At 43.1% G+C, this 27,523-nt stretch overlaps 1 protein-coding gene across 2 annotated transcripts; it reads right to left on the bottom strand.

Annotated features, from left to right (window-relative positions):
* Nucleotides 1-26,025, bottom strand: TUSC2 (tumor suppressor 2, mitochondrial calcium regulator). 2 transcript variants are annotated; one of them, XR_003856400.1, is made up of 4 exons: nucleotides 25,604-26,025; nucleotides 14,109-14,229; nucleotides 12,760-13,309; nucleotides 1-553 (listed from the first exon to the last, which is right to left on the bottom strand). XR_003856400.1 is itself a non-coding variant. In XM_029599570.1 (3 exons), exons 1-3 carry the CDS (start codon nucleotides 25,759-25,761, stop codon nucleotides 13,244-13,246), a joined length of 345 nt encoding a protein of 114 aa, XP_029455430.1. In that variant the 5' UTR covers nucleotides 25,762-26,025; the 3' UTR covers nucleotides 8,610-13,243. The 2 variants fall into 2 exon arrangements, 1 of the variants encoding a protein (XP_029455430.1); XM_029599570.1 differs by lacking the exon at nucleotides 1-553 and having other exon boundaries at nucleotides 8,610-13,309.
* Between the last annotated feature and the right edge of the window lie 1,498 nt (nucleotides 26,026-27,523).

Raw genomic sequence — 27,523 nt, 5'->3', positions numbered from 1 at the left:
TTTTTTTTTTTTTTTTTTTTTTTTAAAGGAGCTTGGACAAATGTACTTTTCCTTGTTCCTTTGTTTTTGCTTTTTTGCTCATTTTTCTCTATTTTCTAGACATTGTTACTTTTCTGCTTTTTGTTTCGTCTATATTTAGATTCCTTTTTTGCTCTTTTTTTTTGTCTCCTGTCAGTTTTTTGCTTGAGGTTTTATCTATGCATATTTTTGGCCTTTGTTTATGTATTTATTTTTTCTTGCCTCTCTACTGTGCTGGCATGAAGCAACCCTGCGCTGCAGCAGCGGCCAAGCAGCAAGTGCCAATTTTTACTTAATATAGTCACCTACCATAGATGGCCTGCTGCCTGGCAACTCCTCACCCTCTGATTACATATTTTTTTCTGACTTGCTTTGTTCCCTATGATATCAACAATTTGTAGAATATAAATCACATACAGTAAATTAACCAATGACAATACAGTATTTGGAAATATACCAGACTCTTTTATCCTCTGCAAAACTGTTGACTCCTGCCTCATTACTACTGTTGATTCCACCTTTTAATCAGTAAAATCTGAAAAAAAAATAAAAATTGCATTTGTGATTAACAGCAAGGTCAGAGGTTCTGTGAGGGAAGCCTCTTATTGTATCAGAATGTCATTCCCTGAAGTTTTAGTAGCCAGAGGTGCTCAGGCTCTCATCACTGTTCCCCACTTAGCACACATTCTTATACAGTAAGAGCTGTATCTCACAGTGCCTAGAAAAACTAGTGCCAGAAATATACTGCCTGCATTATCAATTTTCTCTCTCTGTAGTGATGTCATAAGACACAATATGGAAAAGGCTATGATATCAAAAGCGTATCACCACCGGAGGAACTGGACAAGGGGCGCACCGCAGAGCAGAAAGTCGCCTCTCTTTATACACATTAATGCAGCGAAACGAGTAACAAGCAGGACAAGTATCTGATATGCATCAGGCTCTGGGTAAAAAAAAACAAAAAAAAAACCCACCGCTTTACATTTGCCCAAGCATATTTAAAGTTAACATGGCAAATTTGATTGGACAATCATGGAACAATGAACACACTTATTTACAACATTTCACATTAAAATATCCCCCTCTAGGAGACCTCCTGTCAAATCAAGCCCCCCTCCCCTTCAAGAGAGCTGCAGAGGTGTGGGGAGATGCCCTGGCATGCTGACAGGAGTTGAATAATGCAATCAAGCAAGGCAGAACTCAGGCTGGGGGTTATATTCACCCCATTCTGACGCATAGTTTTAGTTCGATGGATGTGCAAAAATTTTCCACCAAACGAAAAAGGAAAGGGATTGGCCTTCTGGCTCAGGTCATAGTGCTGCAGTGCTGCCTGAGCTCAGCTGTGCCATGGAGGTAACACACTCAAGCCTGGCCCAGGGGAAAAGACACCAGACACTATTTTAGTGGCCTCTACTGGCCACGGAGTGGCACACTGAAGAATCATCTGAGAGAGACCCATTCAAGCCACTTGGACATTTTATCTGAGGTGGGGATCCAAAATGAGAAAAATGTGGATATATATATATGTTGAGGAGAAATTAAAAGGAAATGAGACATCCCAAATTTCTCCCCTTAAACATTTTTCAGTGTTTTAAGATTTTACTTCCCCCCTCCCAAATAGGAGAATGCAAAAGAGATGCCCTAGAGTTGTTTTTTTGTTTTTTGTTTTTAACTTCCCACACACAAAAAAAAAATCATCAACTAAATACAGACTGAATCAAGTTTCAGGGAATAAGACAGTAGAGTAGGCAGATGGGTCCCGTCTGCCTGACACAGCAGTCCAGATGCCAACCAGAATAGCACAACAGACTACCAGGACTATAGAGTTAGGCTGGGCACTGCTCTGCCTTTAGGTCTGAGGTTTGCGGACCACTCAAACAATTATGGTCTAATATTGCACCATATAAGGAATCAGGCCTTCAAAGCTCTTTACAACCTTAACAATTGAATTCAAAACAGGCGGGGCGCGGGGGGGGGGGGGGGGGGGGGGGGGGAAGAAGAAGAAACAAGTTACCAAGGTTCAACAGAATCAGGGGAGTTGAAATTAAAGCAAAGCAAAAGAGGCTAATGTGACCCGGTCAAGGCCATCCATACGGAGTGGTACTTTTGGGAATGACCCCAGGAGTTCTAATTCTTTGTTCCAGCTTCTAACAGCTGGTTAACATCTCCTGCCCCTTAATATCTAAAGCAGTGATGCCCAAACAATGCCACAGCACAGCCAGGACTGGGCTCACTATGCCATGGAACACCATCACCTTCCCCTCCCTCCTGGCATAATCAATTTCCCTTCCCTACCCACTGGCATCACCACCATTCCTCCCCACCCCCCCAGCATTACTTTTCTTCCCTCCCAGGTCCCTGTCATCTGCACCATTTTCCCTTCCCTCCAACACCCCCCCCCCCCCCCCCCCACCGGCTTCATCACTTACCTTCCCCTCCCCCCACCCCTCTGGCATCACCACCTTCCTTTCTCTTTACTCGTGCCACTCATCCTAGCCTCCTTCCCACCCCATGGCATCACCACCTTCCTTTATCTTTACTCGTGCCACTCATCCTAGCCTCCTTCCCACCCCATGGCATCACCACCTTCCTTTCTCTTTACTCGTGCCACTCATCCTAGCCTCCTTCCCACCCCATGGCATCACCACCTTCCTTTCTCTTTACTCGTGCCACTCATCCTAGCCTCCTTCCCACCCCATGGCATTACCACCTTCCTTCTCTCCCCTGCATCACAGTCTTCCCCTTCCACCCTCTTGGATGACAAGAGGAATCCAGTCAGCAGCACCCCTTACCTGCTGCCAGCTTTCTTCTTGTCAGAACTGCATGGGTGCACGGGGCCAGTAAGTCTCGCAAGACTACGGGACCCGGCCTATTTCAGAAGGCAGCCAGCAGAGGAGGCAGCCAGCAGCGGCGGATAAAAAGTGCTTCTCGCTAACTTCGGGGCCAGCAGGATGCCATGATGCATTGGGGGGGAGGGGGGCACAGAGGAAGAGAAAGCGAGCAAGATATTTTTTTTTTTTGTCAGCAGAGGCAGATGCAACCCACTCCCCCTTTTCTCTCCACAGGTCGTCCAAAGTGTCACAGCAGACTTGAGGCTCCCCCATGGCACACAGGTTGGAACCTCTGATCTAAACAAGAGAAGGACTATGACAATCAATCAGTGCAGCAGCTGAGCCCAGAAAAGAGAAGGAATAAAAGGGGGTGAAGTCCAAGCTCAAGGGCAGGACCCAGTCCCAGTACTTCACTGGAGGGTGGAGATGGCCTCTTCCCTGGTGAACAAAGAACAGCAAATATTTCCAGACAAATGCTTGCTTGTGAACAACCTAACTAAAACTACAGCCCCCCTAGTAGTAAAAGATTAGCTTATCTTAAAATCACAATTATTCTCAGCTGGACAAGTAGCAGGTTATGATAATTGGGTAAAAAGGCAAGGGCTTCACTTCCCTGGGATTAAAAAAAAAAAAAATTTAACATGAGCTGCTAAATTTAAAAAATAAATATAATTTGGTTTACAAGTGCCATCAGTCACCAGTCAAGTAAACGTGTTGTCTACAAAATGCTCTAGAGAATGGCATATAGCCAAGGCCACTGCCTACAGTCAATTATTTACTGGGTTGAGCATATTGCTTAAGCGCTGCCAACAAAAGCAACCATGTACTCTCACCAAACCAAACCGGCACACTATGAAGACAGTCCAATAACCTGCAGGAGGCTGGGACCCAGCAGACAGACCAACAGCAGCTGAACCCCACCTGTGGCGAGCAGCAGGGGGCTATCCTAGCTTGCAATTACATCATGCAATGCATGTTTATTAGTTAGAAAGCAGCCTGACAGATTCTCTCTGTCAGAAACAAGTAGCCAAACAATTCTAACACAAAAAGAGCTGAGTCAACTCTTCTCAGAATAAGATGGATCAAAGAAACCCCCTCAAGATACTACCTATTTCAGATGGGTCAGACAATTTTGTAATCATTGCTTGGGACATTATTCAATTAAATTCTTACCTACTAAGTGGCTTTCCTGGAGTCCTGACAGACCAGGATTATCCTCCGGCTAGCAGATGGAGGCAGAGACCAAAAGCTCATCATTGAGCCCCTTCTCTGTATAAGGGACCAGTGTTGCCTCAGTTCCAGAGTTCCCTATGCCAAAGCTAAAAACATCCAAAGTCATTTATTAGTTTTGGTTTCCAAATCCCCATCATAACCAAAACCCGATACCATCACAAAACGTTCACTACCTGGTGACTAGCCCAGGACCAAGAATGCCTACTCCACACTCATGATTAGGATTGCTGCTTTCTGTGTGGACAACCTACTCACCATTGGATCTCTGAGGATAAGGATCCCCTGGAACTCAAAAACAGAAGATATTAGACACAAACATCCTCTCTCTCATTTCTACGTATTACGTCAACCTATATACACGCACATTTTTTTTTAACCCCCTCCTCCCCATTCTCATTCTGAGGTATGGCTGGTCTGCCAGGACTCCAGGAAAGCCAATTAGCAGGTAAGAACCCAATTGAACCTTCCTGATCGTCCTGCCAAACCAGTCTTATGTACCAAAGCTGTAACTATCCCGGGTGGGAATAATATAGCCCTGCTTCCAGGACTCCCGAAATAATGCTGTGCCCTTCTCCTGAAAGTCCAGCCTCAAATGTTCTGTTATACTACGCCCAAGATGATGTCTGGTCCTATACTGAGAACGCTTCAGGCCCCCGGGGCCTCTACTTTGACTTCAATATAACTATTTCTGCAATTTCTTCATTAGAGGCCCCTTGCCCTCTGCGAGCCTGTCTGCTATCTTGTATTCACTATCACCTAAGAGCCTCGTGCATCTCTAGTACTCTGCGCCCTCGCTTCTGACTTTAAAGTCCAGTAATGAAATCTTGATTTACAATAAACCACTATTCTTGGGAGGGGAGGGGAAAGAGTTTGCATTGGGCACCCTGATACCTTTTCCTTTAAAATTTTCTAAGGCACCATGGAAGCAGATTTCCACAACCGTCTCCCAGATGTCACCCTACAACATCTGCAGAGGGTGATCCTCCAAAGTTGAGGAGGCCTGATCTCGACTCCTCAGATGAAAATAATCAGAGAGTAGTCAGGTAATGTTTGATTCTCTCTTTTTCGGCAAGCCAGACTAAGCCTGCCCTTGTAATCCTTGAGCATCATGCCTTCCTCCCAATCTCCCTTGGTGGAAGGACACCATTGAGAGCCTGGACCGGAAATATTACACCTCTCGTAAGCTGACCTCGCAGAGGCTCCAAACTCAATGCTTTATTGTGTGATTTGCCTTCGCACCACCAGTAGCCATGATACCTGTCTGACTATCCTCCTTATATAATCTGCTTCTTTTAACTGAGATCTTCTAGGGAAGAATTATTTGGCTACGTTGAAAAGTGCACCCTTTCGTGTACCTCTCGGATCAAGTCCAGGGACTATACCAGCTTCTGGCTGTGCCATCCTCTGAAGGCTGAATGCCTTCCATAATGGTCTTTCCATAACATTTGAACTCCCTGATTCCAGTTTTCTTTTTTTGACCCAAAAACGTGCTCGTCTAAGACTTAATGAGGTTAACCCAAAACCACTGAGACAGCAAATTAACTCTTACTAGGACAAAGGCTACTTCTGCCAGACCTTACGCTTCTGGGTCTGCATGTCAGCTCCAGGCACCTCATAGGTAGGATGCTTATATTGATTCTGAGTTGGTTCTCAGTTCTGCAGGAGAACTCCATCATAGCCTGAATCTAGCTTCTCAGGGTATGTGAGAGCTGATTGCTTTCTCAGTTTGCTCCCAGCCACCGAGGGCACACTATTGGCTACTACCTCCTAGGCTGCCTACTTTGCGTTAGCAGCTGATACTTTGGAAGTCTAGACCATCAGGAAAACTATAGGCGGTTGGCTCTTGTTCTCTGCCTGGGCCCAGCCACCTTGTTTCTCCGCAAGGATTCCCATCCAAGCTTCTGCTAGGCCTGAACACATCCTCCTCCAAACTTTTATGGCTGATGCCAATAGTGCAATCGCAGGAGGGGCAACTGTGAGATGCTTGGGAAGACTAGTTAGTATTTGAGATCCTGATCAGTAAGCAAAGGGCTTCACCTCGACTCTATATTAATGTCTGTTTAAAAGGTGGGATCAGTTTCCTTCCCGGTATAAGGAGGCTTTACCCCGCCTTGTCCCTTGGGTAATTTGGATTCCTAGCTAATCCTTCTTGCGGTTGAGGGCTCCAGGATAAAGTATCTGAGCACTAATTTGGTCATGGGCTTAGCCTGGAGGACAGGGAATTCTCAGAAGGGAGACTCCCTGCGTTTCTGTAACTTAAGCACACCAGTACCTGGGAGTCCATGACAACAATGGCGGCTAACGCCTGATGAATCTCATGACATGGCCCCCCCGAGGAAAAGAAAAAAAGAAAAATCCCTAAGTTGATTGCTTTTAGCCTTTAAAAACAGCCCCCACCCCCCAGTCAGGACCATCTCTGGTTGGGAGAGGGGGGGACTGATGTGCAGAAGGAGCTTCTGATAAGTACTTCTCTACTATGATCAGTCCATAAAAAGGTTCTTTTACAGTGGAAACATATTGTACAACAAGGTTTCCCTGTTTGGATTTTACTGCATGATAAGTGGGAGCATTCTGTGTGTTAAAGCCCTAAACACACCCTAGTAAATGAGCCCCTTAAGTTTATACCTAAGGCAATGGAGGGAAAAGTGACCTGCCCATGGTCACAATTAGCAGCTATTGGACTTGAACCCTGGCCTTGCCAGTTCACAGCCTACTGTTTCAACTACCAGGCTTATTCCTCCACGCCCCTTGTAGGGGAGCTGCACAGAGCTCTTGAACTTACCCCGAGCAGGCTAGGTGGGGGCAACCTGACAGAGGAAAAACCCCAGTCCTTACCTCTCCTCTGCAAGAGTCCAACTGTGACTCAGTCTGGGTGCTTATGTAAGAGGGTTCACAACCTCACCCTCTCTGTCAATTACCACCTGTGGGCAGAAGTCACCTTGGCCTCCCTGAGGGCGACTGGACCCAGCCCCGGACTTGAGATCCAGAGCCATTGTACCTATTAGCCTGGGGAGAGACTGAGAAGGCAAGACAGGTTAAGTTAAGCTTCCCTCTAGATGACCTGGGAATCCTTGAACATTTTTCCTTCCTCTGCCAGCTATGGTCTTCATAGCTGAAGGCAACACTCACTCACTGACTTAAGTTTCCCATCCTGGATAAATTTCACCCTGTGGGGACCAGACTACCAGTTGGTTAAACATAGGTAAACCGGTAGCGGTCAACATATGAAGTCACCTTGCTAAAGTAAGGTACATCATATAATCTGCCACCGCCACCCCATTTTAAACTACTTCCTTTCCTGGTTACCTGAGGCTTACTCGCCAGGTTAACTGGCTCTGCCCACCCAAGCAAGGTGCAGCTCTCTCCCCAAAGGGGTTTCAGTCTGAATAGGGAAGCTCATCCAGTCCTGATTCTGGTACCCCCAAAATCAGTTCTACTATACCCCCATTAACAGTGAGGCATGTTCTTCCTGTGCTCTTGTGTTACCCACCTATTTCACAGCAGCGGTTGTGGGCTGGAGCTTTGCTACTATGTAGGAGTCCCAGGTTGGATTCCCAACTCAGGCCAGCAGAGGTTTGAAAACCCCGCAGATAAATTACTTTCTCCCTCTTTAGCTATTGCTCTACCAGGGAAACCAGAGCTTTATTTGGCTGTTGCTCCTCTCCACCAGGGAAATCAGTCCCTTGTTAAGCCTGTTGCCTTGGGAAGCCAAGTCCTCAGCTCCTGCTGCCAGACCCACCAAGGTAAAAGCCACTGGGAATTCTCCTCCAGTGATTGCTCCTTGGTACTGGATCTCAAACTCCATTGAGTAGGTTCCCACAGGAGAGGAAGGCAGGTTGGCTCAGTTTAGTCCTTCTCTTTTCAATGAATGGCTCCTTCTAAGCACTTTGGGAAAACCCAAGAGACCAAATATCTGGTTACTCTAGGGAAGGGAAGATCAGCCCTTAGGACTATCATCCCGGAGTATGCTGTGGAAGGCGGCCCTAGAGAAGGCCATTGCCCCGGAGCCACTCCTTTCTGTTCCATGTTGCTGTAACAGCAGACCACCCGTCTTGCACATCTGCGGAGGCAGAAACCATACTAAGGCAGCAGCAGACCTTATATGGAGAAGGGGCTCAATAATGAGCTTTTGGTCTCTGCCTCCATCTGCTGGCCAGACGATCATCTCACTTGTACAAACTGGTCTGGCAGGCCGATCAGGAACACTTACTTTCTCTGAGACTTTCTGAAGACATGATCAACAGCTGGACCACCCTCTCCCCATACAGGCTGATCCAGTCCTGGTTCTGCAGTCCTACCTTTTCAGGAAAATCAAAACACCAACTGAATATATGCAATGGGTCAAAACCAGGACTGGATCAACCTACTCAGGCTGACTTGAGTGAGGTGGCAAGCCTATTGTCAGCACAGTTGTCTGGTTCTGATTAATCTTCCGTGCACTCATGTTTCTTTTTGATCCCTAGTGGGGAATACTATTACTCTCTCATTTGCATGCAGATACAACTTTGCAGCCATGACTAAGCTTAACACAGGTATACCCTTTTTATTTTAATTTGCAAAATCATAACTTACAGCTTTTGATCTGTTCATGTGTGGTTAATTAAGCTTATAGTGAAAGTTGAAAATAAAAAGCCACCCGGCAGGAGACAAAATATTCCCTGGTCTATGGTAAATTCAGATCAGTGCTAGACTCTGCTCCATTTTATAATCAGCTAACCATGAACTAACACTATTACAAAATAAGCAAAATCTGCTCTTCTACAAGCAAGAGCAGAATTAAACTTTTGGAGAGCTCTCTTGACTGGAAGAGAAGCTTAGCATAGCTGTGATCAGGAAGATATGGTCTGTCAGCAAGCTGGGATTTGTTTTCAGTTTCATACAAAACTTCAATCTGTTGTGCTATGACTTGGACTACTAATGACAGCAGCCAGTCAGACGCCTTTATGACCTTACACAGAGAAGTTGAAGGAGCTTTAAGAAGTAAAGGCAGAGGAAGGGGAGGCATGTTGAGGAAAGCAAAATCCACTGTTCCTTACACAAGCACAGCACAAGGGTTTGACTTTTGCTAACCGAGATGACAGAGCATAAGACAAGTGATGTCTGATCCCTAGAATATCTGACTAAGCATACTCTAGCTCATTACTACATAACTTAAGTAACACAAAGCATGATGTTGAGGCTTTCAGGGCTTGGAGAACAGGCGCAATGCACATTTTCCATGTGAAAAACCACAACCCTGAGCAGTTCAGACACAAAAGCAGTCCATAGCATAAATATAGAATTTTTGGGACCTTCTAACTAGTCATAGGAATATCCCCCCTCCCCGAACAAACAAGAACTTCTGAAAATACATAAACATTTCACTCTGTCATCCTGTTGCAAGCCTCCCTTACGGAAATAAGGGTAAATGCAGGGCATATTTGACATCAGCTTTATTGGGCAGCATTTTACTGGATGGACAACGCAAAGCAAGGGAGAAGAATCATGAAGAGGAACGGATGGATTGCAATGCACCAGAAGACCCACCTCAGCCTCTTCCCCATTCCAATGCTGCTTTAGATTCTTCTGCACCTTTTGCCACTTGCTGCCCTGCAATCAGGTTGCCACTACAGACTAAAATAACTCCATTAGAGCAGTAAACAAAATCCATGAATTGCACTATTAGCCCAATAACACAATGTCCCTCAAGTGAAGAAAACGTTCGTTAGAACAGGAAGGAATCAAGGAGTAATTGCTAATGAGTCTTCCAGTTTGTGCCTGCTTAGGACATCCAGTCATGTAGCATGGAGAATGCAGAGATATACAGAAATAGCTGAAATCTGAGCAGCTGATTTACAATACTCTGCACCACTGAAGGGAGTAATCGCTTCTCGTTTTCTTTTGGAGGAAGATCAAACACAAGGTCTATGCTAAGAGTTGAGGATGCTCCCTTCTTGGCCTTTTGGCAGAGATTGGAACCTGTACAACACTGGTGGGTCGGGGGGTGGGGGATTAATGTCCCATCACATAACCCAATCTAGGACATGAATATGTTACGATCAATGCCAAAACAGTGGGATTAAACCTCCTGTTAAAGATAAAATCCAGCCTTCAGCTGATTTCAACAATGCAAATGGGCCAAGGTATTTGGGAGTGAAGTGGTCTGTATTTTATTCTTGGTGTTCTACCAAATAACTGGTATCTTTTACAATGTATTCAATATAAATTACAACTTAAAAGGGAACAAGAACGAGTCCATCAGTGTTCAAAGGATTTTTGGCCACAAACTCATTGCATTTACTGAATTACAAAAGGTCCTTCAGTGGCTTATTTGGGACACTATTTACCTGCATCTTGCTTAAAGGGGATGCAGCCAAGAGGCATGAAAGCTCCTATAAGAGAGCGTTAGAAATTCAACGGGGGACCATGAAAATATGGAACTACCAGCTCTTTTCTGAACATGCTCATGTAACCAGAATAGATTTCTAGTATCATAGATGGCCTACAGTGATAAGAATAAAAACTTGTAAGCAAAAGTCATCTTACGTCCACACTATGTTTGAAAGAGATAGAGATGTTATTTACCCTGCCAAAAAGACATGGGGACAAGCTAAAGAGGAGAATAAAAATGTGTAAAATCTAGCAATCCAGATATTATAATAAGATCAGAAAAAAAAAAAAAGATATTAGCAACGGTGTGCTAAGAAAGCTGCATATTAACGGACAACTACAGGGAGAGGCATATAACCTGGATAACCTACGCATGGCGCAGGTGTCACCTCTAAAGTTCAACTGCTCTATTTTATTCCTGCTGTCGTTACATCCTGGTCAATGATGTGCACACAGCCAATTTTAGCAGAAAATGGAACTCTTTGGTCATAACTTGACTATTGGTAAGCTGGAAGAATCACTATTGGCAGATTTTTTTTTTTTTTTTTGGCTTGGCTTGGCTGTTTTCTCCCATTCTTCAATCAGACCCTGCTGCAGCTATGGTACAATTACTACTTATTTATTTAGCTCCCCTTCAGTCTAACTCAGTTGCTGTGGTAATGGTCCTTGGGCAGGAGCTACAGACCACCGCTCTCTTTGAAGCCTGGTATGCCAGTACCAGGAGTCTGATCATTAGCTGTACTGCTGGCAGTTCTAACAGATAGCCTTGCCCTAGCTCACTGTAAAGGGAGACTAGGGAGTCTGTAAAGATGCTTTTCCCTAGTATTCCTTTATTATAAAAAAAATGTAGCTCAAGTGTTAAGCTAATATGGGATGCATTCCTAATGTCAGAAAAATGTTTTGAGCCTAAAAACAAACAACTATTATAACATATGTTGACATACTACAATTTACAATTTTATTAGGAATAAGCTACAGAGAAAAGTAGTATAAACTACCAACACTGATTCTACCAGTCCTTCACAGTATAGCCAAAATGGACACGATGATGGCCCAATGACCTCTGATTGCATTCTCACCCTGAAATTTAACCCTTCCCTCTCTCTCAATCCCTATTTCCTGGGTATTCTGTGGCAACTGTAAGCAACTCAGAAGAGAAGAAGAATGCCAACTGGCAAGCACAGCTCAGAGGACCAGCTGCTGGAATCCACAACTGTTCAGTAGAGTGAAAAGCAGGGCAACAAAGAGTAAGGCAAAGGCAAGGCAGGATGGAGGAAAAAAAAATGAGGAGGGCATTTCAAGGAAAAAAATCTTTCCCATACCCTTTAAAATGCTAACAAATAAAAGCAAACCATGGACAGAGATGATGCTCTGCATTCACCCTATCAGCCTAAAACTAGGGAGGGTAGAAAAGTGATGGGTCATCACCTGGGAGCAGAGCTCAGTTCTGCTCAAAATTACACACAAAAGGGAACAGAAGACCTTCAGGCTACAGCAGCAGTTCTTTAGCCCTGTCTAATCAGTCTGGTTTCCCTAGTGAATATCCATAAAACATTTACATGCAGACTGGTTCTTAGACTCGGTATATGCAAATATACACTATGCATAATCACTGTGGACACCCTGAAATCCAGAGCAGCTAAATATAGCCCAAGGACTGGGTTGAAAAGCTACTGGCCTAGTTGGGCCAGGAACCAAATCACCAAATCCACAGCATATTCTATGCATGATGCCCAATGCCCCTTCCCCGTCTCCATCACAGTGATGTGTGTCACTACAGCAGCTATTCTGAGCACGGTCAGAAAACTGCCAGTACAGTTCTAAGAGTAGGTACTACCCCCCATATCAGACATCATGGAAGATGGGCTATTTTAATATGAAAAATCACAGTACAGAGAAGAAACAAGGGGCATTTCGGAAGATCCTTCTCCCCTTTAGACAATGACTGAGCAATATTCAAATCCCATTTGTTCCCAGGGATGGAAAATGAAAACACCTGCCAGATCTGTATCCCAAAGTTCCTTGCTGCTGAGGCCAAGAAGAGGACAATATCTGAAGCGAGGTGAACATTCTCCAGCACCTCCTAGAAACAGATCTTCAGAGGACACAGCTAGAAGCCATAAATCAGTGTCCAGTACTCAACGTTTGTGTGGGATTGGGGCAGGGGAAGGACAGGAGAAAAAAAAAGTGCTTTACCCACTTCATTACACCATTCTGGATTTGCAACTCAATGAAAATACCTGCCTCATTTTTGGCTACTATATAAATTATTAGATGTAGCCAACTGAACTTGACTTCAAAGGTTTACCTTCACATTAAATCATTTTCTTTTTATGAGAAAAGGCACTTTCCCATCCATCTGCCTCTCCCTCATGTACCTTCGCTGCCCTCAGACCCCTCTGATTTTTTTTCCTCCATAACCAGTCTGGAGCTGGGAAACAGGTCTTCACAGCATTAAGGAGGAAGGTTTTATGCATCTAACGTCTGATGCTTAGCTGATGGTTTCATTTTATGGAGGGCAGATACCCTCCCCCCAATCTTGTGTCATGGGGGATCCTCATTTGATGCAGTGGTCTTTACACAATCCATTTGCAGGTTAACAGAAGACGATGCAGGTCTTGGTCGTTTCCTCATTTCTACAATTAGGTGGATCCAAGTTCTCACTGTACATTGTCCCTTCTTCTGGCACAGATCCTAGTGTGTCCTGTGAATATATGTAAGTTACGGAAGGGCTGCATGATTATACACACAGCAGCGGGCCTCATTCACAATGTTCTCCTGGGATTTCTTTATCACACCTCACAGATGACAACAGGGAAATCGACATGAATTCGAGGATGCTCTAACTTTACTACACCCTGCAAGGAAAGAAGAGAAAAGCAGGTAGAGAAATATCTAAGGGTGTTGCAAATGTAATACACCCAGCAGGAAATGTATCTGTTCAGGGCTGTGTATGTCTGGTAGCACTATAGAAATGCCAAGTACAGTGCTTCGTAAAAAAAAGTCTTCACACCCTTGTACATTCTATCTAAAAAATACAAATCAAAAGGTGTTAAAGAAGACGTTTGTCTCACACAATTCACTCTACCACTTTCATTGTGAAAGAACACGTATAGAAATATTCCAAAAATAAGAATAATATTTCTTTATGACAGTTTCTTCACCTTGCAGACTCCCTTGTTATTAGAATCAATTCCTTAATGCTGAACCATCACTGTGTGAAAAAAATTTGGAAGAAACTATACACGACAATTTTATTTAAAGTGAAGGCAGATCCCACTTACCCAAATTGAACAAGCAGCGACTATCTGGTTAGTGTCTGAGTTACCCACCACATGAGTAATTCAGGGGCATCTTAATGGTTCTTGAGGGAGCTACCTCAGTGTCAGACAATCACAGGAGAACATTACCTGTGCTTGTCTGAGCTGTGGGAATAGGAGAAAAAAAACATGAGAATGCTACGTGCCATAAAGAAGTTGCAGTACTCTTCCCTCAACAAAATATAAAGCCACCAGATTCCATGTTACTCAATCTTAGTAGGGGAATATACCAACTGATGTAGAGTCAAACTAGAGCATGGCATTCTCAACCTAATAGGAGGACAAAGAGGATAAAATGTGTGGCTTGGTCCAGGCGTGCTCCCACTCAGTCCATTACCTGAGGCATCAAATTCTTGTAGACCCTTTTCAGCTTGGCTCTTTTCCTCCCATTCTTGGTGATGATTGTCTCCTCATAAAACTCATGTGCCAGATCCCCATCCTCATCATAATACATGGATCTACAATGAGAAGAAAGTGTACATAACATGTTGCAAGGATCAGAGAAAAAAAAAAAAAAAAAAAGTCTGTCCTCAGCAATAGCTGAACATTCTGGAAGCTTTCCACTCAGCCTTCCTTACAAGGCTTTCCTCCTTCCCATCCAGCTCTCCTTCTCCAAGCACTTTCTTCATTCACTTCCACAACCCCCATGCCACCTACTGCCCAAGTCCAGCAGCAAGTTCCTCTACCAAGCTACCACCAGCACTACTGGGCCTCACTACAGAAACAGCAATTGGCTCATCTACCCTGGTTCAAGGAACAGGTGTTGGTTATTTAAGGAATTTTATTCGAAGTTATATCCTTAATGGCAGTTTACACTCACTGCATGGTGCATTGGTACAAGTTTCTTATGTTAGAGCGATTCGTAAGGTGGCCATTCTCAGTGATTGCTCCAAAATTTGGATTTCAGCTCCTCTTGATATCAGGTTGGAGATTAACTATTTGCTGTTTTGAAAAAAGGTGAAAAGCCTGGCCATTTCCATGTCCCCAAGTCTCTAGGATATGGTGTATTGCATGTAATTTAGTTTGTTTACTTATATTATTTTTTCCTCAGCGATTGAAGCTATGTATATTGTCTTCTGTTGTGCACCATGCTGGCCAGGTTTAGAAAAGTTCCTGGAGGAAAAGTCCAGAAAACCATTATTAGAAATTTAGATTTGAGAAAGCCACTGCTTAATCACTGGTTATGAGCAAGAAGGATTGGATCTATGCTTTGGGATCCTGTCGGATACTTGTGACCTGGATTGGCCACTGTTGGAGATAGGATGCTGGGCTTGATGAACATTTGGTCTGACCCAGGATGACAATTCTTATATTCTTATGCTTTGGTACTTGAGCTGTCAAACTAGATAGCCTGCAAAGAGTCTTACAATAAATAGTGTCAGCAATCAAATCAGTGGAGGAGACTGGAATATGCCAGTCTTAAAAATACAACACAATGAGACAATTACCCCGTATGGGTGATTTTTGGTTTTGCAATGTTGTTAGGCCATGCCCATGGGTGTCTATCAGAGGAGGGATGATAATATCGCATTGCTACTCCTAAAGCCTAGCTGTTTCCCTGTCCCTAAGTCTCTAGGATAAGGTATACTGCAGATAGTTATTTTATTTAGGTTTGTTGTTTATTTACATTATTTTATTTATTAAGATTGTTTTACATTTTTATTGTTGATTGATGCTGCTATGTATATTGTCTGTTGCTATTGTTGTTCCCCGTGCTGGCCAAGTTTATCTAAGAGTGCGGTATATAAAATATTGGAAGTACTTCCAAGAAACAGACTTTGGATTAAATGAACAAGGAGAAAAGTAGGCTGAGGCATGCATTTGGGAATGCTTTCCAACACAGATATATAGAATGGGTGTGGGCTGTGGCTGTGAAGGGATGTGTTTAAGCGGAATGGAGGGTGTGGATGCATGAGGGGAGTTATAGGAGAGGCAGGAGTGTGTGTGGGTGGATGTTTTTGTGTGTGCATGAACGGGTATGGGTGGTGCTGTATGCTTGGGATGCAGGGGAAATAGGATTGATGGTGTGGTTATGTGGGGATATGAATATGGTGGTTTTGAGGTGTGTTTGTAGGTAGCGGATGTGGTTGTGAGGGAGTGTGGACTTTGCATATTATAGACCCCCTGAAGAAGAAGTTCGAAACACTGACCCGTGTCAGGGAATCCTTGGACTTGGTTCACAAACACTTGCAAGATAAGTTTTTAAATGCATATAAAAGAAAAAAAAATTACAAAAAAACATTTTGATATCATTGGCTGATGATTATAAATAAGACAAGGAAGGTGTGTTTCACTGGCAGTGACTATTATGATGGCCTTATGAAAAGTTAACAGAAAGTGTAAATAATTAGTTAAGTGAAGATTCTTTGTTGTGTTGGTCATACGTACTACAGTTCTGCAGAGGTCTGATACACTGACATAAAAGCAGCTATACAGAATCGGAGCCACAAACAATTAGAAACTAACACGAGGGTACATGCAGTGTCATAGCCACAAATACGCTTCCATCTGAAACAGCTAAATTGAAAAATATGACTACATTATAATGCTACTTAGACAAAAACTTAATGTCCTGGGAATATGGGTATAAATACCCTGGAGATATACCAAGGCTGGAAAAATCCTGCAAGCCAGGTTACCTGGTGCCTACAATTCAGAAAAATAAAAAATAAAAATAAAGAAAAAAATAGTAAAAAAAAAAACAAAACAACTATACAATTTGACAAGACAAAAAAGAGCAAATTAAGAAAGCCAAATAAAATAGCAGGAGCAACAAAAAAAAAAAAAAAAGCAAAAAACTATAAGAAAAGTTTTTCTCTGGCTCCCTAAAATTTCTTACTGGCACCTAAGGCCCGGAATTTCAAAGGCCCGCACATGTAAAACTCAGGATTTATGCGCGTGGCCTTGAGCGCACATTTTAAAATGGGCCTGGCCAAGCGCGTAAAGCCCGATACGCGCACAAGTGCTGGGCCTCTCCAAAGGGGCGGGCCACGACAGCACCATTTGCGCTATCCCGATGACTTGCGCACCGGCAGTTGACTGGCACGTGCAACTTACTTCAGCTCCAGGCCTGAAGTTCTGAAACAAAAAAAAAAAAAAAAAGATAGGAAAGATTTAGGGGTCGGGGTGGAGAGATTGAAAGAGTAGGGTTATGGATAGGAAAGGTCCCTTCCAGTCCACTCCTTAAGTGGAGCAGACTGAGAAGGAACTGGGGAAGGTCCAATTGCTAAAATTCACCCTCCTGTGCGCGCGGATTTTAAAATCTGGCACGCATGTGCGCACGACCAACGGATTTTATAACATGCGCGCACCGGCACATGCATGTTATAAAAGCGCACGTCCATGTGTGCGCACTGAGAACCACGCGCACATGGACGCGCGTGCACGCCTTTTAAAATCTACCCCTAATTTTCTAAATGTATTTCTATCCTCATCTGGTGGAGCTTCACCACCAGACTAGCTTCTTACCTCCTTCAATTCCCCAAAACACAGCTTTTATGGTGCAAATAAAAAAACAGTACCACCAAATGTCAGTACTGAAATTGAACAGAAACACAAGGATAATACTCTCACAGCTTGGTCTGCATGCACAAAAACCAAATTAATAAACTGTTAGCAGCTAACCAATTGTTTAATAACTTATTCCTGTTTAAGAACAGCAAACACACTCAGGGCTTACGTGCTGGCACTGAATACCAGCACCTTTTTTGTCCACCAGATTGAGCTGTTCGGTAATTCTTAAAAAAAAAAAAAAAAAAAAATCTTTCATGTGAGTATTGCTACCTTTTTTTCTTTAAGGAAAGCACTGAAAACAGTCAAATGAACTGACCAATGAGAGCATACTGAAAGGCCATGTCTCCCATCAGCAGGAGGCTCAGATGTTAAATGATTCCTATAAAGAAAGCAGTCACAAATGAACCAGCAGTCAAAGCCAATTGGAACCTACTGTCATAGGCCACACAGTCCATGAGAGCCACACACTCCACTACCCAGGGCAAACAATTCAGAATCTGAACACTCATTTGCAACATTTCTGATTAGAATTACAACCACCACTTGTTGGCCCTAGACTTTGGAGCCAATAAACTGCCACTCTCAGGATTTCAATACACAACATGGCTCACAAGCAATTTTTTGGCACTACCAGCCTTTGCTGCTGTATATATCAGACCCTCTTATTTCTGTAGAAAGAATCAGGCAGAATCAGTGCACAATTAAACATACAGTGGAGAGAAATGTAAAAGCGTTCTTTTTTTCTATTTTTTTTTTACTCCTAATGTTGCAAAGGGCCAGAGCCCCCAAGCAGTGCACCATTAGGGTTTTTCTCAAAAAGCATAGGAGATGGAATCAGGAGCCTCATTTTACACACTAAAGTTAGGAGAGAGATCTGTCGCTCAAAGATACTTTCCAGTGACTTACTGGCTGCCATTTCTTTTTTGCTCACTAGATCAGAATTAGTATAGGCAATACTCTGAGGAGGGTCATAGCTTCACTGCTGATGATTTTGAAACACGTTATAGTGGGAAGGACTAGAAGTCCCCAGTTACATTCATTGGGGCCGATTCAATACGCGCATCGGCTAGCGCACGGTTTAACACGCGTGTCCATAACCCCCAATGCAATACGGGGATTAGCACGCCCAAATCACCGCGTAGCTAATAGCTCTCATCACACGTAAATGCCATACAGATGAGGCTATTAGCTAATCCCCGAGATACAAAATATTTCTCACGCGGCCAATGTGCCCACTGCAATGTGGCAAATTTTATGCCAGCCCAGGGCTGGAATAAAGGTATGCCACACAAAAGAGTGCATTGAAAAAAAAAGAAAAAAAATCCTGCTTTCTGTGATTCCTCCTTATAGTATCATTGTGATACTAAGTAGGAGGAACCAAAAGAAAGCAGATTTAGGTAAAAAAAGAAAACCCTATCCTTGACACCCAATATAAGAACATAAGAACATGCCATACTGGGTCAGACCAAGGGTCCATCAAGCCCAGCATCCTGTTTCCAACAGTGGCCAATCCAGGCCATAAGAACCTGGCAAGTACCCAAAAACTAAGTCTATTCCATGTAACCATTACTAATGGCAGTGGCTATTCTCTAAGGCAGAGCTTTCCAAACTTTTCATGTTGGTGACACACTTTTTAGACAAACATAATTTCACGACACGGTAATTCAGTCTACTAGTAAACCAGAGGTTAAAGGTTAAACGAACGAAACATATTTCGACAATTTATGTATGTTTCCTTAAATATATACATAAATAAAATGTTTCACGACACAACCTATCTCATGAAAACCTTAAATTTATATTAAAAATATATATTCCAAGATTCATGTTATTGTTATAATTTATGAGAAACAATAATAAAACAAATTGTCTGTCCCCCACACACTCATCTCTCTCCTCCCCCCAGCACATGTCTGGCCCCCACACACTCATATCTCTCTCCCCCTCAAGCACATGTCTGTCCCCCCAGCACGTTTGCCCCCCACTCTCTCATCTCTCTCTCCCCAGCACATGTCTGGCCCCCACACTCATGTACCTCGTCTTTTTGATTGTTGCCAGTTAAGTGCTTCACTCCCTTCCATGATCACCAGACACTGCTGCTTGCAGTCAGTACTCCTCATGGCCAGGCCTCATCGGCAGCAGCAGCCAATGCAAGGATGGCTGGGCTCGTTCCACCCACCAAGCCCCCCCAAAAAACGCGATTGACAGCAAAAATCACCCAATAATAAGCAACCCATAAACTGAAAAAAAAAAGTGAATCTCTAGAAAAAAAAAAGCCCAAACTCACATCAGAGTTGACCGGGCTTGCGTGACACACCTGCACACTGCAGGCGACACACTAACGTGTCCCGACACACAGTTTGGAAAGCTCTGCTCTAAGGGGTAGATTTTCAAACCGCGCGAATTGGCGGTTCATCTTGTGCATGTATATGCCGGTAACTGGAGAAAACTGATGCGTGTATAATTGGAGCATCCGTTTTCCCAACCCGCACCGAGAGCCTGTGTACCTGATGTTGAGGAGGCACTAGGGACGCACAATTTCCCTAGTGCCTCCTTTTTAGTGCGACCCCCTCATTTAAATATTGCATTGCGCACCCAGAAGAGGTGGCTGGCTGTGCTCAACACCGAGCGCCCGTTTTCTGCGCACAAATATTGCATCGACCCCATTGTGGGTGAAATACTGACCAGTTTCTCTTTAATAAGCTTAAATCACCCCCATCATCTCCTCAAGCACATCACTAACATCTGAACAAGCGATGGAAAAGCATTTAGAAAAAAGTTAAGTACCAACTGAAACATTTACAAGCCAGAGGGAGAAAAAAAATGTTTTATTTACAAGTTCATACATTTTGGAGGGCTTTCCCCCCTCTTTGCTTCCTTTTTTATTCTATATGTTTGGAGGGTGAGCTCATTTTTTTGGAATGGGAAGATTGTTTTCCTTTTATTCACTTCTCTCATCTAGCCTCACTCTCTACAGCTTCTTCCCCTATCATTTTTTTTTTTTTTTTTTACTTTCTTACATCTTTTCTCTGTCTTCCTCTAGAGCTAAGCTGGTCCCTTCCTATCTCTACCACTATAACCTGTGTCTGCTCCTACTGACAGCCATGACCATGCTTCCTCTTCTCAGTGGCAATGTTCTGTGCTTGCTTCTGCTCCCCCAGCACCAGTGCACGTCTGGGCCGCATATTTTGCTCCTCCACAGCCTTGCACCAGGCTGTAGTAGAAAGTTGTGTTAAACGCAGCCTAGCAAGAGTCAGTTATGAAAATTTGGTTACACATAAGAACATAAGAAAACTGCCATGCTGGATCAGACCAAGGGTCCATCAAGCCCAGCATCCTGTTTCCAACAGTGGCCAAACCAGGCCACAAGAACCTGGCAAGTACCCAAACACTAAGAAGAACCCATGCTACTGATGCAATTAATAGCAGTGGCTATTCCCTAAGTAAATTTGATTAATAGCAGTTAATGGACTTCTCCTCCCAAGAACTTATCCAAACCTTTTTTGAACCCAGCTACACTAACTACATCCTCTGCCAACAAATTCCAGAGCTTAATTGTGCATTGAGTGAAAAAGAATTTTCTCCTATTAGTCTTAAATGTGCAACTTGCTAACTTCATGGAATGCCCCCTAGTCCTTCTATTATTCGAAAGTGTAAATAACCGATTCACATCTACCCATTCAAGACCTCTCATGATCTTAAAGACCTCTATCATATCCCCCCTCAGCCATCTCTTCTCCAAGCTGAACAGCCCTAACCTCTTCTGCCTTTCCTCATAGGGAGCTGTTCCATCCCCTTTATCATTTTGGTTGCCCTTCTCTGTACCTTCGCCATCACATCTATATCTTTTTTGAGATGCGGCGACCAGAATTGTACACAGTATTCCAGGCGCGGTCTCACCATGGAGCGATATAGAGGCATTATGACATTTTCCGTGCACTTAGAATTTCTCCAGCCCTGCATCTGAGAAAAAGAATTCTCCATGCAGAATTTCTACTGCTGCCCAAGTATCAGGCTGACATATTTGCTATAAAAATTCAAGTATGGCAATGCATCAGCTTGTATACATTCCTATTCAGAATGAATTACCAGTCATTTTAATTTTTACAGTTACAAAAGATTAAAAAAAAAATCCCCTAGAAATAAACCTTTTCAAAATAGAAGTTCTACAGAATACATTTCAGTGCTCTTCCTTTTCTGTGGTGAAAATCTCAGACCCAATTAGGAGAAAGAGAAATATTGTTGCAATTATGTTACATCTTCAGGGCTCCCCAGCCAGTGGAGTTTACTGGATATCCACAACAAACTTGCTCATGATATTTATATTTGCACAGCCTCGATTATATGCTATTTACATGGGTAATTATTTTGATTACACTTATTTTATGCTTCTGTAAATTGTATTTTTGCAGTTTACATGTAACCTGCATAGATCTCGTCTGTATTTGTGATTAATCAAGAAATAAACAACGCTAAAAGTAAACTATTTCCTCAGGCAGACCCTTCTGGTTGAAAACGATCCCCCAGCCAAGCTTTTGGCCAAACTAAACAGGTGATCCTAGAGGAATTCATACCGCCAGGGAAGGGTTTTCAAATACCCAAAGAAAAAACAGGGGGGGGGGGGGGGGGGAGGGAGAAACACAATGTGGGCACTTAGTACTCACAGACCTTGCAGTCAACTTTCAAAAGGAAGCATCCCAGACAGTTTCCCTTTGAAAAAAAAAAAAATCAGTTACAAGGTGCGCATGTATGAAAGCACATTTGTACCTTGCAACAATAAGGGCTATCAGACACTGCCTTCATGATGGGCCAGATAATGGCTGTCCATTATTTTGTGTCTACAGGCAAAATGCTTACTGTACCTGGCTCCATGTGCATAAATGTTGTAATAAGACACTCTACATTCTAATGCTGCCAACTAGAGGGGCCCTGGAGGACTGAATTGCCTTCTATCTTCCAATGCTACCCGCTAAATTACAAGGAAGCTAATGGGTCAGCATGTTGCATACTGCCATGCGAAGGGTTCCTAGTCCAATCCTGGATCAGATTTTCTGCATCCCAGATCAGCATTCACAACCCCTAGAAGGGAGGTGGGAGGCAGCCATCAACATGGTCAGGCAGCCAAATTTAAAACCCAGTACAAAATTCCAGAAGGAGCCCTGGTGCATGGTTCCCACACTCAGGGCTGCCACTGCAATGATCAGACTAGGGAAAGTGGAAACAGGAAGGTGGGTCTAGTACAGGGACCCCACAGCCAGTCTGGTTTTTGGGATATCCATACTGAATATGGAGAGAAATTTGCATATATTGTATTGCTATGGTATGCAAATTTATCTGATGCATATTCATTGTGGATAGCATGAAAACCAGACTGGCTGCAGGGTCCCCAGGACAGATTTGGGAATCCGTGGTCTAGTAACACAGGGAAATAGTAGTTGTGAATAAAAGCTCACATTGCCAGAATGTATTTATTTAAAATACTTACATTCTACCAATCCAGCAAGAGTTCTCAGCAGAGAATATAGTTGTCCCAGCACTGGTTCTGACTAGCAGGATGCTTGCCTGCTAGTGTCATGTCCCTCATGACACTAGCAGGCAAGCATGTGAGGAACTGAATACAATTCAGAATCAGACCTGTTGGAAACACCACTTGCTATCTTGAATCACAGATCTGTCACTGCAGGTCTGAACATAGGATTCCTGCATGCTTAGCTTGCAATGGACCTCTTTAACCAGAATTATTTGTTTTCCACATGACCTCTTTAATTTCTCTGAAAGAGAAGGGACTATGTCTCCCCTTTGGTGTAATGTTCTGCTCCACGAAGCCTGTATGAAGAGTAGGATTCTCTTTCTTAGTGGAGAATAATAGATATTCACCAGCTTCTATATTCTGATCTCATTATTGCTGAGGATTATTCTGCTAAAATCTCTGCACCACACAGATCCACACAGCCAGTCTATACAATTACATGAATCCATGCTCAATGCACCAGCTTGTATACGTTCCCCCCCCCCCCCAAAAAAAAAAAAAACACAACCTACAGAATTCTTGATTACTAGTTTTTCTCCATTAATTCCAGGAAAATACATACAAAAAAAAATCTCTTTTCTCCAAGCTTTGGAAAATACAGTTTGAAATATGATAAGTCTTCAGACATTTGCTGGTCAGGGGCAGTGGGAGCAATTTAACTATAAATGCCCAATGTTGTAGGTATCTGGATTTGCAAAGTTTTTCTTCAAATAATCATAAAATAATGAAAGTAGGTTACAGTAGTGTTAAATCAACAATATGAAAGTGTTTATGTATTTTGTAAGGAGTAATCATGGAATTCAAGTTGCCATTTACCTAATATTAATCTTTCTCCCTGTTAAGTAAAATTAAATTCACAAATATACATATATTAAGCTGATTAACATGACGACTATTGGTCTCCAAAAGATGTAATAGTGTAAAGCTCTAAATTTTACGTTTAAAGAGAGGCATTTACAATAAATATAACATGTAGAAAATAATACCACTTTAAATAAAGCTATTCTACCTTGGAGAGAGGGAAAATGCATCCAACTTCTGTGTAAACATTTTAATAAGAAGGAATATATAATATACATAAAAGCATAAAAACAAAGTAAAAACAAGCAGTAAAATAAAACAAGGAGAGCATATATCAGGTGGTGGCTAGGTAGAAAGAACTTGTTGTGAAAGGTGAAGACCGAAGGCTTGATTTTTTTTCCCTGGCCTATTTAAGTGGAAAATGGATCCAAACAGATCACCTTTTACATCCACTGCCTCAGATTTCTCCAAGTTAAGTTTCAGGCCAGAAAACTGACCATAAACACACAGCAAATCAAGTGCCACAGGAAGAGATCGTTTAGCATCTGACAATACTAATAAAATAATATGCTTCTTACTTGGATCTGTTCTCACTTTCTTTGGAATATGAGAAAACTAAGTTGAGCATTAAGCAGTTGATGACACTTCTCACATGGAAGGAGGCTTAAATTTTCCTCATTTTCAATTATACATTATGATCTTTAGGGCACTGGTTATTTGGTCTTAGAAATATACACATTTTTCATTAGTATGAAGTCTAAGAACATAATAGCAATTTTGACCGATGTTTGGAAAAGGGGACTGTACCTGTGACCTCAGCCCTGCAGATATATCTAAGTGTAATGCCTCTATTATAAAAATATCTAATAATGTGGATCTCCATGAATTGCAGTTTTGTATACTTCATAGGATTATCATTTCACCATTAAGAAGCAAACAGGTTTAAAAGTGTCAGATGCTCTTCTTAAATGTTCAGTAAAGATTATGCTTTTTCATTGTTTCTAGGACTGATATATTATCTGGATACACAAAGAAGGTTGTTTTCTTTTCCCCAGAGTTGTGTTTGTTAAATCATCTTTATTAGAATGCGTCTGGTGTGAAAAATCTTTTTTGGCTAAGGCTTTTTAGATTGCAAAGAAATTACATTTTAAATGAAACCAAAGAAAGCTAAATATTGTGTGTTGCAATTTTCGTTTACAATGCAATGGAATATTCAAGCCTTTCCAAATTTAATTCACAGACACACCACCAGAAAAGTCAAACTCTCTGGCCTTCAATCTCACTTACTGGGATAATAAATCTAACTCTTTGGGATGGGGAGGTGGGTGGTAAAAAGAGAAAGTGAAACTTAGGTGATTATGCTAGGTGGTGGGGGTAGGAGTGGAGGAGGGGGAAGGGAAGGTTATGTGTATTTACTAAATTTACTACTTTGAATGTCATTGCATGGATTGCAGCAAGTCAGATAATAAGGCTTAATAAAAAAAAAAAAAAATAGAACATGCCTTTGAGAAGGACTAAAATTTTTACCCTGCTCTGTAAAAACCATCAGCTCCTAAAAAACGACTGGATGTCAATGCAGAATGTTATTTGAGGAACCCTCCCAAAATATGAAACCAATCCAACTACAAAACATGTACTTGGGTCTGGTCCAAGCCATGCGCCTTGATCTGGCCTCTAGCATCATATTTCAATAAGACAACACCCCTTCTCCCCCCGACCCGAGAGGATTTCATCCACCTTTATTTCTAATAACATTTTCTACATCATTTAACTCACTTTACTAAGCATCTTCCAACATTTACTTAAAAGGGACCATGTTTATTCCATGCACCCAATTCCTAGGAATTGCACGTAAGCCCAGTTCCATCTCAACCTGCCTTCGGACAACCAGTGCTAGCCCGTGCATTACCTCAGCCTTTACTAGTCCTACAGAATTCCTCGTGCCCCCTTCCCTCAGCTCCTACCAGGTGTCTGACAACACCTCTTACCCTCTCCGAGTAAAGATGAAGGGTGTGGCCTTCCTGACCCGTACCAGGGTCTGCTCGGGACCGTTACCACCGTTAGAGGAAGTGTCGGTGCCGGAGCCGCTGCTCCCGGCCGAAGCAAAAGGCCAGATGCTCCGTGCCTTGGAGCCACTGGCGCCCATGGTCAACGCCGTAGCATCTCCCGCGTGGCCAGGGAGGAAGGTGAGCACTGAAGGAAGGGGTCGCTCACAGCGCCCGACGTAACCTCATCCCAGCGCCGAGAGAGCAGGCCATGCAGTTCGTACTCGGGCCGAGCTCACCCCTCTCCGCCCCTTCGCTACCGCCTCCTGTCGGTACCAGCCCGCTTAGCTCACGCCCGGCTGCAACCGACACTTTCGCAGCCAGGGAAACCGTACGTCACTTCCGTTCCCGGCCAGGTTCTGTAACACGTGACGAGGGGGCCACTCTTACTACCGCCCGGCACGAGAGCGCGCTCCTATCACGTGATTATTGACAGGGCTAACCAGGCTATGAACGCACTTGCGGGAGGGGGGGGCGGGTGAAGAGTGTTTATCAGTAGGACAGTAATATTGCTAGGCTTTCCGTTGTAGTCCCATGAGTTATCAAAACTAGAAACCTATATTTTTGCATTTCTATTACCATAATTACTTAATACAGTGATAAGTCGAAAAATGAATTTTAATTGTGACACTTGTGCAGAAAGAAAGGCCATTAAGTAAAACAGTATAAGGTTATAATTGTATTGCTCCTGCATGGACAAGCTGATATTTTGACCTAAACATGACTGAAAATGAAGCAGGGCTGTAATGTCGGAGCCTTCGTGTTGTGAATTATTTCTGACAAGTTTGCTGCATACGTTAGAGTGGCTTAAAAGGTATTGTTTTGCCAGTGTGGCATGGTGGCAACATTTCGAATGATTTATGGCTAGTTCAATTTGGTAGATTTCAGCCTGTCAAGTGCATCAGTAGTGACCCGGTATACAAATCACAGGTGCAAGGACAGCTAGTTACAGCAAAACAACAGGTCCTAATAGCCACATAAATTCAAAGAACTGTTCGTGCTTTAAATCACTTTATCGTCACATCTATCATTTGTACAATTAAACAGCTGCACCATGGCTTTATTTTTGTTTTGGACTTTTTGATGGTTTAAGTTTGTCTGACAAGACTCTGTAGTCTTGTGAAGAGTGCAACACATGAGCACAATGACAGACACTTTTTTGGGGGGCACAGCTCTACTATGGAGCATGTCAAGGTATAGATATCATTGTACCTCCTGTTTGCCAGTGTCCTCGGAGCAGACAATGGAATGAGAAGCCATGACTGACACCCATATCCTACAACACCTGTCAGGAAATGTAAGCAGTGACGAATGAAGGTTATATTATGCCATGGAAAACACATACACACACACACAAACTTATAAAAGCAAATGTTTGGTTTACTAAATATGGTAAAGTATGGTAGAAAATTGTATAACCAGCAAAGGCAAATATCACATAGATCACAGCAGTACTGCATAAATCAATAGGCAAATAGCTATTGCAATAACAAAGATAGGACTAAAAAAAGATTTTATACAAAGAATACTTTCCTCATAGGTGTTATGATTGGTGTGTGTGTATGTGGACCCTTGGCTCGAGGTGCGAATTGACACAGCCTGTGGGGAGGAGCCCCACAGGTCCGCACCTTCAGGAGGCGAGGTGTTGGAGTGTAGGGAAGCGCTGTGCACAGTCGTGGGGAGAACCCCAGAGACCAGGAGGTGACCCCCGTAGGGTAGCAGACTGTAGACAGTACTTGGAGAGTCTGGTGAGAGAGGGCGCCAGGCAGAGCACGGGGTGGTAGGGGCCCAAACAGCCGAGCAGGGGATACGCCAATAGGACAGCCCCGAAGGGCGAAGCTGCAGCGTAGAGAGTGTAGGCGA

This window comes from Rhinatrema bivittatum, chromosome 4 (genome assembly GCF_901001135.1).
Source record: "Rhinatrema bivittatum chromosome 4, aRhiBiv1.1, whole genome shotgun sequence".
In the NCBI taxonomy this organism is placed as follows: domain Eukaryota; kingdom Metazoa; phylum Chordata; class Amphibia; order Gymnophiona; family Rhinatrematidae; genus Rhinatrema; species Rhinatrema bivittatum.
The sequence above is the reverse complement of the archived record's forward strand: the minus strand, read 5'-3'. Positions and strand labels throughout refer to the sequence as shown.